The sequence below is a fragment of the Papilio machaon genome, chromosome 17 (genome assembly GCF_912999745.1).
Source record: "Papilio machaon chromosome 17, ilPapMach1.1, whole genome shotgun sequence".
Taxonomy (NCBI): Eukaryota; Metazoa; Arthropoda; class Insecta; order Lepidoptera; family Papilionidae; genus Papilio; species Papilio machaon.
In genome coordinates, this window is record NC_060002.1 from 2,763,317 (window position 1) to 2,782,525 (window position 19,209).

The 19,209-nt window shown below is 34.1% G+C and overlaps 1 protein-coding gene across 2 annotated transcripts in view; it reads right to left on the reverse strand.

Moving 5' to 3' along the window:
• Positions 1-1,721: 1,721 nt before the first annotated feature.
• Positions 1,722-19,209, reverse strand: part of LOC106721645 (uncharacterized protein PB18E9.04c) — a 181,813-nt gene continuing 164,325 nt past the window's right edge. The window contains exons 7-20 of one of the 2 annotated variants that reach the window (XM_014516650.2): positions 17,412-17,545; positions 16,520-16,629; positions 15,488-15,646; positions 7,055-7,249; positions 6,850-6,985; positions 6,373-6,602; positions 5,705-6,283; positions 5,411-5,632; positions 5,033-5,237; positions 4,686-4,871; positions 4,268-4,506; positions 3,787-3,906; positions 3,599-3,693; positions 1,722-2,962 (exon numbers count right to left, since the gene is read on the reverse strand). In XM_014516650.2, the coding sequence (XP_014372136.2) occupies positions 2,803-2,962; positions 3,599-3,693; positions 3,787-3,906; positions 4,268-4,506; positions 4,686-4,871; positions 5,033-5,237; positions 5,411-5,632; positions 5,705-6,283; positions 6,373-6,602; positions 6,850-6,985; positions 7,055-7,249; positions 15,488-15,646; positions 16,520-16,629; positions 17,412-17,545 (2,770 nt within the window). In that variant the 3' untranslated portion in view covers positions 1,722-2,802. The remainder of the gene's footprint in view (positions 2,963-3,598; positions 3,694-3,786; positions 3,907-4,267; positions 4,507-4,685; positions 4,872-5,032; positions 5,238-5,410; positions 5,633-5,704; positions 6,284-6,372; positions 6,603-6,849; positions 6,986-7,054; positions 7,250-15,487; positions 15,647-16,519; positions 16,630-17,411; positions 17,546-19,209) is intronic. The other variant, XM_045681944.1, reaches the window with a different exon arrangement.

Below are 19,209 nucleotides of genomic sequence, written 5' to 3' on the forward strand. Positions count from 1 at the left end.
GCATTACACAGTTATACCCTGACTAGTATGTTGGCACATGGAATGGGCGCGTGACTCCTTGATAAATCTACTTTTACATAAAAACATATATAACCATTTAGAACATAGACTAACCGAGAGCTCGCACTGTTAAAAAATCACATATCATATGACGATTTCTATGAATGTGTTTTGATGTAATTTTTTTCTACAGTGCGTACTCGCGTAAAGATTTATTTCCGCGGAACCGATGAAGGCTAGCGAATTTAGAAAGTACTTTTCAGTCTTAATAGCTATGAGTATTTTTGGAGGGACTTGTCTTTAATAAATCGTAATTTAATGTCATAGAGTTATAGACATAGACCTATCTCCGGTATTATAGTTTTTTTTTGAAAATAGATTGAGTATATATACATATAATGGCACGATTTGCTGCTTAATTTACTTTACGAAAATAATTTTGTATGTTTCGAATGCCGTTAGAACTTTGTATAGAGATAATTTTACAAATAATAAGTATTGAACACTGTTTTATACTATTTTGATTTCGCTGTCTAGGTCAAACTTTGTCTAAGGCGTTGTTAAAAGAGAGCGGAATATGTTAATCGATGTTTTTCTACCTCCTTATACATTAAACTATTTCATTCGTTAGATTAATAACAAGATTTTAAAATAAGAACTCTGAGTTTGGGAAATAAATCACACAGAATTGTCTTTATCAAAGCATATTAACATTTCACAACATATTACCGGGGTTTGCATTAGAGCCTCCACTTAATCTAAAACAATCCTTAATACTTTTAAAACATCGCCCAATCTTTACCAATATGTTAATAACTATACAACTATAAAATACTTTAATAAAATTATACATTTAGTTTGGCAAATCTTTGGCATCCAGTTTGAACTTAAAATACCTAGTGGTACATTCGTTGAAAACATTTGCCAACATTGTTAAGATACAACACAACCAATAAATCACACAAGTTAGTGATATAATTACGTACAGTATAAGCTTTTAATTTTATCTTAAATTTTAGAATCTTAAATAATTTTAGAAACATAAGATTTAAGTACACTGACTCGCATTTTGGCACAAGTTAAATCAGATCACTAAAAAAATAATAGGACAAATATTTTATGGACTTGAGCTACTATTTCAAAAGCTAATGGCGAACACCTAAACGCTTCGTTAAATGTCAATCTAGAGAAAGTTTAGTGAACAACAATAAATAACTTTAAAATATAAATATGTCTTTTACGCGAATACTGCCCAAAAACTAAAAGCTAGGTATTAGAAGGTACATAGAAAGGTATCTCGGAAGACAGATGTAGAGAGAGTTAAGTTCACAACCACATTAACTGTTGTTAGCAGGACACAGCGGGATAGAGTACCGACTACAGGCAGACAGACACATCTCGTTATATATTTGAGCAATTACACTTATTGCCCGATTTGTACATTCCATTAAAATTATAGACCAGTTATACATCGAAACAATAACAGTACATTTATCACAACACGTAGGTACGAATACACATTTAAGTAATATTAACATTTATATTAATCTACTAATTTGTATGAAGTATAGTAACTTATAAGTAATCAAGTAAGATTCGACTAAATAATAGAAATACCATTAAGAAGAATCAACAATGAACTAGATAATAAAATTATCAACATAAAATATAGAATATTTGAGCATTTCAATAATATTGTGTAAAAAAATATTATCCCTCATTTTTACTATTTTCTTATAGCTTCTGTGAATGTAATGGAATCAAATGGACGATAGAATCTTATTTTTATATCGATTTAAATAATACTAGAAGTCGGTAGATTGTGCCAAAATTTGTCTATATATTGTTTTACAGTCTACTAAAATTTATCTACACAAACATATTCACAGAAGCTTTCTCTCAACTGTCAACATTTTTCTAAAATTGTTTATCGATATGTGACTAGTGAATGTACGGACGCTCATTTTAATATCCGTTGTGTTATTGACTAATTAACAGAACACTTTTATGCATCTTTGTCCAATAAGACTAGATAAGATAAAATTAAAAATAACTACAAAAAAATAAATAACAATACAATGAGCAAACAAGCAAACGCAAACAGTGAGCTGGGCTCGTAATAAACTCAATATTTCAATAGAAACGAGGTAGTGTAGTTGCTACACGGTAAAGTATCACACTCAGTTATATAGTTGCAATACTTATAATTTATAATATATAGAACAATATATTATTTCGAATAGAACTCGCCCGCTTTACGCAGTCGATACTTATTTACATCACACTTGCCAAGTCACATTAAGAAGTCTGTCATATAAAAACTTTACAAAGATATCCTTACCAAAGTATCTACATATTTACCATTCGTTATACAAAATATTTTATGTGCTCTTCAAGCTTAGCAACTACGAGACAACGATAGATGTTTTGAACCGAGAACTGGTAGATTTTTTAACAGCTCTACTAATTTTCGTTTTGAAATAACGTTTAAATTACCGTAATTTATTTACAAAACTATGCTCTGGTGAACGAAACAAATACTTATATTTGGCATTTATTTCGTTTCTTTAATTTCGTCTTAGTCTTAGCAGTTAAGATAGGGACAGACTGCAAATGGATAAAGGAGCCTTTGCCTTTAAATCCTCAATTATATCAATGACCAGTGACAATTATCGACTTTTTTTGGTTTTGTTTTAAGATATGATGACTTGAAACTCGGTAATTAGATTATTTAATTAAATCTTTTCGTATTTGTAGTTGGTGTGAGGGCACAGAAGATGAGGAAATGAATAAATCAGTCTGTTACAGCTGTTTGCTTTGGTATTCAGCACCCGCGTGAGCCCTGTTGTCGGGTCTCTCGACCTTTTCATAAGGTTTTTCGAGTTTTGGCCTTTTCGGCTCAGCGTCGAATGGCCGGTGCGACTTCATGTGCGCGCTACGACTTTTAACTTTGTTAAATACTCTGAAACATAACAGTTGTAAAACTATTATAACAGCAACTAAAACAAACAAATAAAAAGCAAAACAAAAAAGAAATAAAATGAACACTGCTCAAGCAAAGCGAAAAAGCATCGACGTTGAAAACGTAAAGGTTACATTTGTAATTACATTTATGTACACATAATTATTATAAAATGTTTATCCACAAATAAATAATAATCTTTTATATAATTTAAATACATTATTAAAAATTGTAGTTAAAAAAAGATTTCCTTTTTTAAAATATGCTTTAAGTATATTATTTTTTTATTTCTTTAACTTATCGATGATATTTTGACGGATCTTGGGTATCTGACTGGTAATAATAATGAAAAAGTACATGCATTCCACATTAAAACAATGATGTCGAAAATTTGATTCAAGAAAGTCTGCAAGTTTACTTTAAAATGTAGAATACAACAATTCCTGAATCAACAATACATATTACACAATTTCACTATTGCAGGAAAACATACAATTTCTATTCAGAACTCGCAGTTTTCGTAGGACTTGTTGTGATTTATAACTAAGTTGTGTATGACAGATATCATAATACATTTGCTGTTTGGCTAAATTTGTAAGCTAATGGCATGGCTTTTTCCGTGCGGTTGGCACTTACTTCCCGCATATTTTGCAAGGATATTCTTCTCCGTCATACGATGTAGGCGAAGAACAGGATGCGGACCGTTGTAACGCTATCTGCCCTACTGAACCCTAAACATGAAGAAGTCGTGCGTGTTAGAACTTGGTCGCTCAGTCTTCACTGATGAAAACGTAGTGAGATAGTTCAGTGAAGGCGGTGCTTACTTGTGTCGTGGGCATCTGTTCGTTTATCCAGCCTCGTAGAAAATGAGTTTTGTAGTCTTTCGTTACTTTCTTCCAGAAATAGTAGAACTGGACGCATTGCTTTGAGTCTTTTGTTTTTATCTATGGAAACAATTATTATAATTAACATTTTCATAGATCTAATGATGTAGTTTCTATTACGTTATTTTTAGGCTTATTTACGAGCCGAATTACATTTAAAGGTGGGTATAGACTAGAGCATTTACTTGTAACAAAACAACGAGCCGCTCTATGATATGTTGTTGTGTATCACCCTTTCACAAACCAGACGTGTTTTGGAAACTATGCTTTTACCTGTATCATATCATTCGTTAAAACGTTACATTACATAGAAATGCTTGAGAAAATGCTCTAGTGTATATTCACCTTTAAAGTTTATTATTTTTGAGTCTCTTGCTTGAAGATTTTTATTCGAGTGATAGTTTAAAGACAAAATACTTACTAGTTGCGAAATTCTGTAAAAGTCCTTATCATAATGTCCAAGGCCGGCCAGGAAAGCTTCAACTTCGTCAGGGGTCCACCGGGATTCGTGTTGCGAAGGGGCCGCTGGTCGTGTCATTAAGCGTAATGTGGCAGCCCTGATATCCCCTCCACATTCGCCTAGAATTTGTAGAGCATATTCCCGGGTGTGTCCACCGACTGGCATCGCTGCGCACATCGCTAACTCCATGAACATGCGAACTAAAATAAAAATAAAAAAGTTATTGGGATAAACAAAGTTATTGGGCAAAAAAAGTTTTTGATAGAAAAGTTTTGATCGATGAGCATCAGATTAAGTAAAGTGAGCACGTGTAATATATACGTTGGAGCAGAAAAAAATCTTAATCGAAACTTATACGTCAATTAGATATAAAAGTTACCTTCATTATCATCAAGAGCATCGTTAATGCCTGGATCCCAAAGCAGTTGTTCAGGTGCTCTGTGTAGGTCTATACGATCATTGCAAAGCTCTGGTATGTTCGCTTGATGATCAACTCCAATATTGATTTTGGGTAAAGGAGGCTCTTCTATTTGTGCCATTTCATTAGTGTCGGATGTTGATGACCCTAAAATTTTAAGTTCCATATCACTAAACTTTCTTAAAACTGTCATAGATTACTATTATTCATCTTCAAATATGCCAACTAAATGGGGTTTTTAGTCATTTGTCTTCCTTTTAGAGACTGTCGTAAATGTTTGGAATCGTTAAAATTTCGAAACAACTTACCATTTGTCAGGTTGATAAGAAGTCCCGAACTAATTCTATCTGGTTGCAATATAGGTTGCGGTGTATAATGACTGCTGGAGCGTCGCATACGAGTTTTGTATGGCCCGGCCGGCGAGCCGCGTCGTTTGCGTTGTTGAGGCGAAGCAGGCACGCTGTTGGGGCTCAAAAATACTGCCTGAACTAGATCCCGACCTTCTACGCACACCTGGAAAAGTTGTTTGGAAAATTATTTCTTTAATTTTTTCATAATTTGCATAAATGTCGTTGTATATTTTTAAATATTTAACATCGGGTAGCCATCGTGCAGCCTGCGACCTAGATTAAAATATATGTGGTACACGTTATATAGTACATACTCGTATTTAATAAAATATTTACCTGCAACGAAGAGTCGTTTTGCCATTGATGAATAGGCATAGACAAGGAAGTTAATCGCTGACGACGAAAGTGCCGTTGATGTGAAAAGTCACGTGGACTACTCGATAACAGAGGATCTTCTGAGTTGAGCATGATACGACGTGGAGTAGGTGTTGGTTCTAATGAATAAGCGTCTAATGATCTGCATTCTTCTGGTAATACTACTTCTAACGCTTCTTCCACCTGAAATGATGTTTCGTTCAATATTTTGTCCATTTTAAAGTCAGACGTGAATTATAAATGTAATTTTTTTACCTCTTCTTGACTAGACATTGTCGCCGTAAAGAAAGCTGCTGATAATGGTGATGAAGCGCGTGGAATAGTGTGTGCAGGTGAATAAGCATCGTGGGATGCTGGAGGAGTTGGATACGCGATACCCGGTGATGGTTGAGTTTGGTTTGAATAACTTCCACTTGGTGATGTCACATTATAAGCTGTTCCTGGGGAATCATTAGTTGAATATGAAAGGCATGGTGAACTGTCCGCGTAACCGATACCGGGCGAGGGCGCAGGCGAGCCACCATGACTAGCGCCAAAGTCCGCCAAAGATTCTGGTAGTGGCGAGTTCAGTACGGCTGCAAGTCGACGACTGGACGGGAAAGTTACTGGTGATCGTTCTCGTATGGACGCAGCTACAGTTGCGTAGTCTTCCAATGACGCAAATTCTTCCAATTGTTCAGGTGTTGTTGTAAATTGAAAAGTGTCTTCGCCGTTCAATGCTGGTGAATAATAGCCATCGTCGGAATTAAATGAAACACCTAATAATTCTGGTCGAAAGGCGTATTCTTGATGTGGTGAAGATTGTCCAGGATCTGACGTCGATCTTTTTACAACCTGAAAGTTAAAATATTTGTATATTCTTTACTATGCATTTTCATATGTCTTAAAATGTGAACGAGTTCAGATTATACTTTCCTACCAACCTTCGAATTGCCTTTTTTTAGAAGTTCAATTAGTGTGGAATCCCTAATTGCTGGATTATTAGATGTGATATTTGTAGCTAACGTGACGACAGAAGGTGCTCGTGGTGATACGAACTGCGTGGTCATTATAGATGATGCCGTCGAAGCCACTGATGATCGGATTGTTGACAAGGGCGGTGGGGCTGGAGCTACAAAGCCAGCTCGTGACGATACTGTGTCAGTAGCCGTACCTGTAATTAGAAAAATCACAAGATAAAGTTATTCGCGGCTTACTAGCACCTCGGTATATTATATAGATCAGCGAATATCAAACCTATTTCTTTGAAAATCAATTATTTTTCAGCGCCCCCATTTTTATACACCCCTAAAACTTAAAAAACCTTCTTTAGTTTAAATAATTTAGTTATATTAGTCGGTCCTGATGTTTAAACTTAACGTTATCGCCCACTTTGAGAAACACTGATTTGGATATATTACCTGTAGATGTTGATTGAGCATTGGCTCCTCGACGACTGATAATTTTTTCTTCGATAAGTGCTCGCACTGATACTGAAGCTGTTTGTAGCGGCGGTCCAGAGGATTCTTTTTTATCCATTTTCTTATTATCAGAATCCTAAATAAGAATAGAATTTGAATAGTCAACAAGTCGGTTTTTGAAAATGTTTACATTTGAATAACTTACTTTTTTAAAATATCCACCGTGTAAACGCATGTGACCATTTAAGGCGGGTATGTTTTTGAATTTGCGATGACAGAGGTTACATTCGACTGGTTTGGTATCACTAGGGCGGGGTATCGTACTCGGTCCGCTGGTCGCCCCGCTCGTGCTCCCGCTCGAAGTAACGACGGTCCCGCATTTTTGGCTTCCCTGCTGCGTCTGTGAAATTAACGATGACTTTACAAAACTTCAAAAGACTTTCAAAACCTATTACGTACTTTGTAATTTCAAGGTATAAACTTTCGATCTTCGTTAGCTCTTTAATATTCCAAGTTAATTAATGGATTTTAATGGATTCCACGTAATCTACGAGTAGGTCGGTGTAAAAGGAATTACTAATTATAGGTCAACAGTTAATTGTTAAGTTAGTTTTTGGACATGATGTGTTCATAATGTTAGCATTACTACACTAAACATATTTAATTTTTCCCAGACAATTTGCAATGTAATTACATTGTACAAGTAATTAAAACATGTGGATCTGAAGGTGATGAGACCTAGAAGGAATGAAGAAAAACAAAACAACCTCGTCACTTCAAAATCAGAATATATCTTGTTCATTTGCCTGTTCCTCTTATAAAAAGTTATTTCAAATGAATGAAATATAAAAACTAACGTCGTTTTGCATTTTTACCCATAGACAGTGCCCGCGCACTGCATTTATTCATTTATGTAGAATTTTAATTAGTTGCGGATTTCCCGCAGCGGTGCTACACGACTTCCCGACATTAAAAGACAAAATTTATTTCATTTTCGTATGTCCGTTGTATATTAAAAACTTTTTGTATCTATTTAAAGTAAAGGCAGATTTTTTTTAATTCAGTTAAAATAAACATTTGAAATAGCTTATTAGAGAGATGAAAACAGAACATAATCAGGCTAGAAAGGAAAAAAGTATTTAATAAAATTTTGAGAATTATCTTTTGTGTAATAAAATTCTTAATTATTAATTTAAGATTCGATGAAGGCAGTTAAAAAGGGCTTTATTCCGTTAAGTGTTTATAGAAAAATTTGTCGTTTTCGCCTGTTTTAAGTTCACATTTGTACCTTTACAAGTAGAATTAAAGTAATTTCGTTTCATTGTGACCTAAATCTGCGTTGGTGAGTAAATCTCGTGAGTGCTACGGCGTAGCGCGTCCGTAATTTATTTGATTCGAGTTTTTTCTGTAGCAGCCCTAGCTAGCGCCATTAGACCAGCTCGTTAGGTTAATGCGGTAGGTGCGAGCAGATGTTCGCGGGCGTAGCGTTTTTGTCGTATATCATTCTTGTAGTGTAGTTAACTCGACTTGCAGCGGTTTTTAGTCCGAATTATTTACCCGCTACAGCTGTATTAGAGCAGTAAAGTCGTTTGTTATGTTCGCTTAATGATCTTAGAATTAGTCACTTTAAATTGATTACTTTACTTTTTTCTTAATATCCACACAATGTGAATGTAACTATTAAGATTTGATTGGTTTAAAAAGGTTTTGAATCTTTTAAAAAGATTGTCTTGACTTATTATAAGTAACGAACGAATAACCAAAAAAGATAATAATGAAAGTGACTGCAGTATGGACATGTACATAAATACAAAAAAAAATTATAAAGAAACCTTAAATAATGCCATCTCCAACCTAATCTTTCCTTTTAGAAGCTTTATTTGCAATCAGTCTTTTAAACTTTAAGCAATCCAAAGTAATGTAATACATACTAAAAAATCGCTATCGCTATCTAGAATTAAATATAAATAATAATAATAAAACCTCCTTAGTTTCAACATAAGAAAAAATAATAACAAAATCTATAAAAAATCACAAACTCACCTTAGGCTTAGTAAAAGTATGCGGATGAAATAGTTGAGTTATCCAATTGTCCATTATAAATCTAGTTTCACTAACAACAGGTGAGGTCAACGAAAAACAATGACGGCACAAGGATTCGGTCCAGCGTCTGTGATGCTCGTTCCACGGTATTCGAACATGAAATGATAGCATATTATATGGGAAAGGTATTGTAAAGATGACCCCTCGTTGATACATTTCTGACCTCGCGAATTACGAGATAGAATGACCAGTCTAATAACAAAGGCGCTCCACACCGGCTGATTTGCATAAGTTTTCTCGTTATTTCGATTCGTGTACAACGCAATAATGCCAACTTTGTAGAAAATAATTGTTACCATCATTATTATCAATGTATATAAACAACATTACAAAATTCCTATCGTATATTAGATGGCCTTACACCAATGGAATGTTAGCATTTTTTTTTACTTTTCTTTAATGTCATTCAGTGAAAGACATAATCAAAATTGCCATGTCTTTTCCTAACATATAAGTATTGTTAGTATAGAAACAAGAAGTGAAGTGAGAACTTTCTATTAACTATTAATTAGAAATTTTTTTGACATAACTAATACATAATAGCGTATGGGCTAATAGATATACTATTTCTTTTCTTTTTAATTAAACACTCATTATTTTGTGCCCTCTTTCATCTAGTCATCTATATATATAAAAGAAAGTCGTGTTAGTTATACTATTTATAACTCAAGAACGGCTGAACCGATTTGGCTGAAAATTCATGGGTATGTAGTTGAGAACCAGGATACGGACATAGGATACTTTTTATCCCGCTTTCTTTTTTAAATTCCACGGGAACAGAGTCGCGGGCAAAAGCTAGTAGTTCTATAAAATTCATAGAATGATATCGTTTTAATTTTTTATTTGATAGTAATATTACTGTGAAAGCTGAATTTAAAATATAACAACGGTTATTAATTAATGTATCGTAAATAACGTAAAATTATTCGTCACATAAGAACGGCTACAAAGCAAGTTTTCTTCACACAGAAACACTTGCACATTTCGCGCAAACTTTAATAGTACAAGATCTAATTTGCTAACAAACTGCAAACATTTGAACACTTAAGTTTAAGAAATGGTACGTTACAACCGCGTATCTTACTTCCGCTATTCTCGACAGTTTTAATTATTATTAATCTGATTATGATTTTTTTAGTATCCCTTTCACGATAATTTCTTATTGTAATCAGCTGTAAGAGGTAATCTAATTGCAACAGATAGTTAAAAAAAGGTTGACTTATTAAATTAGTTCTAAGCAATTTGTGAACCCCATTTCTCACGGTGATATTTCGAAGTGTGGCGTCCATAATTTTATTCGGGTATTTGTCGTGCGTTGCCATAATAGCAGCAGAGTTCTTCGATGTTAGTAAAGTAGGGGACACGTGGCTTGACCCCCGAGGTCAGAGGTCACCGTGTCACGTAACATCAAAAGGTTTTCTAATACTCTTTTGTTAAAGATAAAATATTTAAAAACATTGTTGTAATTGTTAGTAAGAAGTGGCGTTTTTAAGACTTAAGTGAGAGGCTTGAATGTTTTCTATTTTTGAACAAACCTACTTTAATTTTAAAACTATTTCATCTCTATACACAAAATCGATTTTACTTCAAATTACATAAATTAATATGTTGGAGCTAATAACCATTTCTATTAAGTGTTTTTATGTGATTTTATATTACAGCTATATAAAATGGTCAATGATATTTAAAATGATATAAAATAAAAAATAAAAATTCTTTAGGAAGGCAGCGTGAAGAGAAATCGCAAGACATGTACGCCACGTTCGCTAATCCATCACACTTAACCTACGGGAAGATGACGCTGAAGATTTAGGGGTAGTCCCACGCTCTTAGGGCTGCCAACTCTCTATAAACGTAGACCTGCACATCGAAAAATATCGTCATTTCTTCACATTTTGACGGATAAAGAAAGAAAAACTTCAGTAAAGTCTAAAGTAACGTCGTCAAATCTGTAACTCGAAAGTGTACCGGCCAAATTTTAAAAATCTGTTCCAACTCGAAAAGGTGGCAACCCTACATGTTTCTTCAATTATGCATCGGGACGCTTATCGCCGAGACTGAACGCACCTGCGTCCTTGTCACACTACATTATTAATGGAAGTGCGAGACCAAGGGCGTCTTACGATGTACAATCAATTTCCTGCATGTGTGGATACGCCTTAATTTTTTAAAGTAATCTAAAGAAACATACTCGCAATAAATAAGTTTACAGACGGAATGGAAGTTAATGCTTACGTTTTGACTAGGAACAAATGGAAACAGTTTCACAGATTCAACTGCCATTTGTTAATTAACAAATGACAGTTAATGGTAGTTTCGTAATTTTTTTATGAGATTTAGGAATTACGCTGGTTTTTTTTGCTCTAGCCTACTTAAACCTAGATTTAGATAATACTTTGATTTCTACTATTTCTTATTCTTTAAATTTAATATTCAATAAATAAAATACTAAGAGGCCGTTACTACGACTACAATATTCGGGCTTGATTTTATTTTTTCCGCCTCGGAGATGAAGACGGAGAGTTTGACTTATTTCCTCGTTGCGACGTTGCGGAGAAATTCAGAGACGTCTATGTAATATTCACCGCTTCACTGACAGTTTGATGGAATTGAGTTAAGAGTTCGTATGAGGGGTATCTCACGAATCAGATTTTTTCTGGATATTCTGTCATTTAAGTTTACGTATTATTTCTAACCCTGCTTAAAATGTAAAGGTACGATTACACAACCTAGTACACTCTATGTTTACTTTGAATTTCTCTGTGTGAACACAAGAAAATTTATTGTGACATGATAATTAATGTCGCATCACACCCAGTAGAGCAGTGTAAAAATCCGTACAAGTGTGAAAAATACGGACATAAAGTCGGACATTTTTGTTGGAATTTATGTCGTAGTCTAATAATATATTTATTATAATTCGTTTATAAATTAATTACTAGAACTCATAATTTGATCATGTTGAATGTTGCTTTATAATAACCGAAATCAGTCTATTTATTATTATTTATGAATCTTGTACCAAAATTATTCACGTACAAATGATCTACATCACACCGTGTGCTATAAAATACAAAGCAACTGATTTATTTTCAATATAAATAAAAATCCTATGAGAATATTCTCTATAAAAAGATGTCACAGATGTAGTAGAAACATTACGAAATAACGTTCACCCAATGAAAATGTTCGATAAGTCTGCGTAAACACACATTGTGTTCGTTTCCTGCTCACATCGGTAACCCTGTACATCTGCACCCTCCGCATGCCCCACACGCCCCGTTCGCCTGTTAGGGGTATATAACACACATTTGTTGGAAACAGGATACTCACTTTAATAAAGTGGATCCATGTTATATGAGTTTTTGTACAAATTTATTTGATGGTGAAGTAATATTTATTTAATTGAATAGAAGTGATGTGATGGTATAAAATGTATTTAAGTTACATCTTATTTAGACGGCGGATTTTACTAATGTCATAAATGCGAAATTGAAGGTATCTCCAGAACGATCCAAAGGATCTCGATAAAAGTTGGCATAGATGTAGAACATAATCTGGAAGAACATATAGACTACTAATTAATTTTTTTATAACGCACGAACGGAGTTGCGGGCGACAGCTAGTGTTAAATACATTTGGAAAATGTTTCTGATAACCCTATTCATAATCATAAGTACTGCATGTAAAGTCGCACGACATGACTTTCTTGGTCAATATGCATCTAGTTCATATAGTACGATATAGTAAGCAATTTGCGTCTAAGTACAAATGCAATCCCCTGCAGTAATATCTTACTACTAGCCAATCTTGTATTTAAAACATTATTTTTTATTTTATTTATATTCGCTATACTCTATAATGTTTTTTGAGTACTAAAATTAGCTATTAGCTATTCTTTATAAAAGTATGTTCTATTAGTTTTCTGTTATATACATGCTCAGAAAGTCGAATAACACTAACCTTTTTACGTTATAAAAAAAGTTTTTTCAGTCTTGTCAATGGTTGTTCATAGCATAGAAAATCCAAGGGATAATATGGTCATGACAAGTTACTGTGTAATATTTGAAAACATGAACGGTCGCAACTACATATATTTCAGTCCTTTCACAGTTCATATTATACAAATTTGATCCGCTTTTCAACGATGCTTAATTACATCAACTACATCGAATTTGAACTCTAAAACAGATATGAGAAGTACGAAAATGTAAAATCTAAAACATGCGAATGTAATTATGTCGTAATTATGTACACAAATATGCCGTATCCCGAGGTCGTAATGAAGTGGCACAAAAGCGGATTTATTGCGTTCAAAGGCATTCCGATGTCAATATGTTGAGAACAAAACTGCGCCGCGCCCGTTTGTAATTATGTGCCCCGTGTTTGTGTCGGCCTTTATTGCTTCCTGCAGGTGACGTCAAATCATGGGATCTGATCAAAGTGAGTGCTTTTAATAAAGCGAGCCACGCCACCAACGTGCCCACGTTAAGCTGAGCCATCGACGTCTATGGAGCGTCAACAAATCCAACGTTCACTCTTTGCTTCGATTGACGCGAAATAGATCATTTTACATTGGACGTCCCATCACTAGTCTGGCTGTGATATTATTATTAATATTGCATTTCCGATTCATTCATGCGGCTGCAAATACCACCTTTGTATTGACAGATTTAATTGCAATGCGCCTCAATTTGCTTTTCCAAAGGTTGAATTCACACATTAATAATATGTATTTTTATCGAATTCAAGAACAAAGCTTTTATTTACTAAAATGTTTGAAGTTCATGGTTTTGACGAAGAATTGTATGAACAAATTTGGGATCTTTCAATGATTTAATATATATTTTCAATACAAGTTGGCACAAAATTATTTAATAGATTGTATCACCAAACAACGACAAATTCTCACATAATTAATGAATTACAAACAGCCACCCCTCGATCTAAAATGAGAATTCTCGACCTGTGTGAATAATTCTAGTTTGATTGGCGCAAATTTAATAGAGTCCCTTCAATTTTTGTGTATCTACGCCGACAGGTGGAGATGCTGAGAGGGGACGAATATCTCGCGATCGAGTTTCGCAACTTCAACCTTGCCCGAACAGAGAAATACACGCAGTCGTTAATCTATTTTTAAATTATCTTTTCCTATCATTCGATTCTAAGGATATTATCATTTGATTATAAAATATGTAAAGTTTTTATTATTAAATTTAATTTCTATATATTTTTTTATTTCTTTAGTTGGACCGTTATCGTGTAAAGTGTATAATAAAATTCACACTATCCTAATTGCATTTTACGTTTTAACTAATAATAAACCTCTAGAAGCTCTTAAACTTAATTCTAATAAGTTTTTTATGTAGTCTAAGAAGAAATTTGTAAAAATCTATTAAGTTTGTTACTGTTAGTTTTGTAATAAACAAGCTTTCGGGGGTTGCACCGTTGTCGAGTTTGAATTATTAAAAGATAACAATAGTTGAATAGGATCAGTTCGGCGGACGTTTTGCAATGGAATCCGCGATGTATCGGCATTAGCATAAGAATTCGCATCTACCCTCATTCCCACGGCGAGCTTTCGTGTGACTGAGCGCTAAGAATTATTAGATCTTATTGCATTATATCAGATAGTAATAAAACTATTCTTAGAGGATCCTTTTGAATCACATCAACGGATATAGTCACACGATTTCAATAAGTTTTTTTGTTCGATGTTTGAATTTGTACGGGAAAGGGGCAAATATTTATATTTAAATTACGTAAATATTTCTATTAATAAAAGTAAAAAAGAATGTTATTATTTTTATTTTTTTATCCTATTTTAATAACGTTATAAGTTTACATACTTTTTTCTTCCTAAATACACTTACGAGTATTTAATGGGATGCGTAATGTTAAATGAAGTAAAAGTTTGTCTGAAAAAAAAATTGTTTCTCCATCTGTAATGTGCGTGATTTGTGAGCTCTTGATTTTTGTTACTCTTTTTACCACAATTTTATGAGCTTCAACGTGAGGCTGCTTTATTAGATGTTGGGTGTAACGACGCAGTCAGCTGGAAACTTTTCGTATCGTAGATTTTTTAGGGCTGACGAGAAAATAAATATTGAAACGATCGAAATATACTTCGTTAAATTGTGGATAGACAGTAATACAGATAGTAATCACTATTTGTTAATGTACAGAACAAAGAAAAATTACCGCCTACACCCGCTATGTTGTCAAGTTAGTGTAGCACTTTCGTAGCATTTTAAAATTGCTCAAGAGAACACTATTTCATATGTAAAATTAAAAATATTACAGTAAAAGAATATCTACGATACGATTATTTTTGGTCCATTTTATGCTTGGAATTAATTGCAGTAAATAGCAGACTGATACAAAGGTTCAATTCTCTAGCGCTTTAAAATATTTTACCGAAAAGTGTCAACACCGTTGCAATTTTTAATTAAAAATTCTTAAACAAAAATAATTAAAAAATATGATGATAGTTTGCTCTCCTTATTAACGGTTTATTAAAGACAACTGTACTTACATTGGTGCAACTCTTAGGTTTGGTGCCGTTGGATTTCTTGGTATGTTTAGATGGTGGCGTGGTGGGCGCGGGAGGCGTGCCGGGCGGGCTGCTGTCGCTGCCGCCTCCGCTCCCGCTACCGCTCGTACTTGTACCACTCTTCTCCGAGCCGTTGCTTAACTGTGCGGACAAAATGGCGCGAGCCACTTGAGTGTTTTATGTTTCAGAGTTTCTCTTTTAATTACCCAAGTTTATCCACCAGATAAATGTTTAAGAAAATCTTTCTTTGAGAGACTTTTTTTTAAGTTTGCTCTAATTACGTTCGGGACGGACGCAGTTTTGTTTGCTTAATGATTTTTATTTAATTTACATATATTAAAATAAAGGGCCATTTTAGAGACAAAATAATCTGTACTCACGGTACCATTCAATTACAAAGAAATTTAGAAAACGCTCAAAGTTTCCTGTTTACTGCCTGTGTTGTCTTGCCATCCTTTTTTTTGAACGCGATGAAATGCAAGTTGTTTACGTTTAAAAATCGGCATGTCCCTCATTAAAAGTCGCTCGTAACATCAACGCTCGATGTCGGAACATTGTTTGCGAAACGAATCGGGGTAAAACACGACCATCATTAAATCCAACTTTTTTGTACATCCGAACCTTAATGGCGTCACAGAATGAAAAGCGCGCGCGGATTCGGGCTAATTGCTTAATTAATAAGGTCGCCGGGTTGTGAATTTTACACACGGTCAGTTGGAAGCGAGCCAAGAGCACTTGTAATAAAAATGCCAGTTAAAAACTCTGACTCGTGACAGCGAATAGGAATTTATTTGGAAATTTCACGATGAACTTTACGGAGTTTGACTTTTATACCCACTAGAGAATTATACGCCCACTTAATAATAAGTGATAGGACTTATTCTTAGAGTACAATAATTTAATGGTTTAAGGAGCTCCATCTAGTCTAAATACATTTCTCGTCTGTCAGTATTCCGCTAATTGAAATTTTATATGTGTGATGCCACTCTGGCTAATAATTTTATATCGACTTACGTCAGAATGTAGCGGATTACTTCGGGATGGGGATGAGGGCGACGCGATTCGCAGCGAATTCGTGTCGCGCTCGCCGTTACCCGTTGCCCCATTATTGTTGTTACTTACACCTGAAATATAAGTTTTATTATTATCTTTGTGCGTTATGAAAATTTATCTAAAAATGTTATGATTTATTATTTGTGATTCGCAGTTTTATACATTACAATATTTAACCATGTAACTTCAAATATATATTTTTTGCGCAAATGCAAAAATAATTATTCAAATTCGATTAATGTGTGCGAATAGTGAGTCTGTACAAAAAACATTTTAGGTTGTTAAACTATCCATTACATGTGTTATTTAATATTACTTTATTATTTTGTAGATTCCAATTTCAGAGTTTATTTTTATACTAGTTTATTTTTATCTTGTTATTAACAACATACTCTCGTATATCAAAAGTGGTGTGGAATTAAAGCGCCGAGTGCTCGTCGCCATAATTATGACAGCTAGTTAACGATGTCAACTGTGATACCTCGCCTCTCTACAGAACTTAGCGAACGGCGCAACCTAATTTATGAGGGTATGCAGGTGTCATAACACATTTGCATGAGTTTTAATTATTCGATTCATATGAATATGAGTGTTTTAAGCGTGGTATTCTACGGTTACAGGAATTAGAGGAGTCCTTTGATTTTTGATAGTAAATTCTTGATCAGATTGTCAATGAAGGTGAATAAGAATTAGCTGCAGGTGCAGTGATTCAGAATTAAGCCAAATCAAAACCGTAAGTTGACATTTTGACACTTGTGTTTTGGCTTCTGTGTATTTGGAGACTTGTAAGTTGTCATTATTTTGCATGGGTCGCTTCTGTACAAATGCTCTCATATCTATGTTGTTTACTCACCTGTGTCAGTTGGCGGCTGATGGTGGTTCTCCGTGTGCCTGCGCAGCGAGCGCGCGTCACAGTACGACTTGCCGCACCCCTCCGCCTTGCATTCGTACGGTTTCTTGTTGCGGTGCGTCAGCATGTGACCGTTACTGACAACACAACAACAAATCAACAAACATGTTGTACACACAGATGCTAATCTAAACTATTCGTCTCCCAAAACCAAACCAAAGACGTATAGTTAAATTCTATGGAAATGAGAATTTGCAACAAATCCATCTAAATTTTACCTCTATAAAGCTGTAATCACAGACTTAATAGGAACATACAAGTTTGTGACATTATTTTATACACAGAAACTTTCTAAAATAAATCCACAGACGATAAATAACTTTGTCAACCAGTGTGTTTATATAATTTCTCATTTCGATTGAATTCGACTAAAAGTAGAATTGTAGAAAATCTGCTTACTTTTAAGAGTTGGGTACGTAAAAGATTAACTACCAAACTTTGTCATTAAATGTAGTACCTTTACAAATCTTATACAAATCTACACTAAGCAGGATCCTAAGTGACTGCTTAACAATTCTGTGTAGCATTTAATAAAAATGATTGTATAGTAAAACAAATATCTTATTTACATCTATCTCAGACCAAAATATAATCTGTGATTACATAATACGAAGTGGCGCCCAAAGCGGGTCACGGGATCAACAGAATTGTACCGCGTTCAGTTAACGCCTGAGCATTATGAACACAATGGTTGCATTAATATTCATGCGCGGGCTTGCCGCAGGATTAAAGGGCAAGCCAGCGCCGCGCAATACATGTGTTCCAACCAAATATAACTACGTTTAAACTGAACACCTTTGTTGTTATTCTAACGAAAACACTTATATTACACTAATAAACTATTAAATATAAACTTAAACACCAATCATGTTGTCATTAAAAAGGGAGAGTAGGAATTTTTTTTTATCAACTAAGTCTATTGTAAATATTAAAAAACTTGCTTTATTTAACACAAGTAATCAACACGTCCCGTAGGTGACTGTCTCACTGTTAAAAAATATTTTTTATTTTTGATTTTATGTTATGTTGAACATCATTATTTTATGTTGAAGAAGAATTAAGAATATATTGAAGTTTAACTTTAATTTTATTTTTAATATTAAACAACCGTTATATAAAGGCTCAAATTTTAGTGTTACAATAGTTATTTATTAAACAAAAACAGTTTCTCCGCACCGCATAGTCTGCCGGCAGCTGTATTCTATGTAGGTAACTCCCTGTTGTTTTTCATCTGCGAAGGTTTTTGTAGCTGTTAAGTTTGCGACCTCTGACAACCGTTTTTATAGCTACAATGATAAATGTAGGTGTGTCGCATAATAACTAATCTTTTTTGTTGTCGAGAATCCGGAAGTTTTTACTACACGTTTCAACATGATTTTGAAATTATGCGAATGGTCTAAGATGCGAGGGAAGGAAGTCTAGAAGTTTAATAATTCAATAGACGCCGGTAGTTGCGTAAATTAGACGACAACAAGATTTTAACTTTTGTGCGATTTTTTAAAATCTTACCTTTTTCTTTTTATCTTTCTAAAATACACAACGTCACATATACAAATTTGACTTTACTTAATATCGACGCTGGAAAGCATAAACGCTGTAACCCTTGAAATCGCGAATATGTTTTTCACACGTTAATAATTTCAACCATTAACAAACGATAATGATTTTATTATAGGTTAGCACAAACTACACAACATTGCTAAATACCGCATGCTTGTAGGTGTATCAGATCACGAGTTAT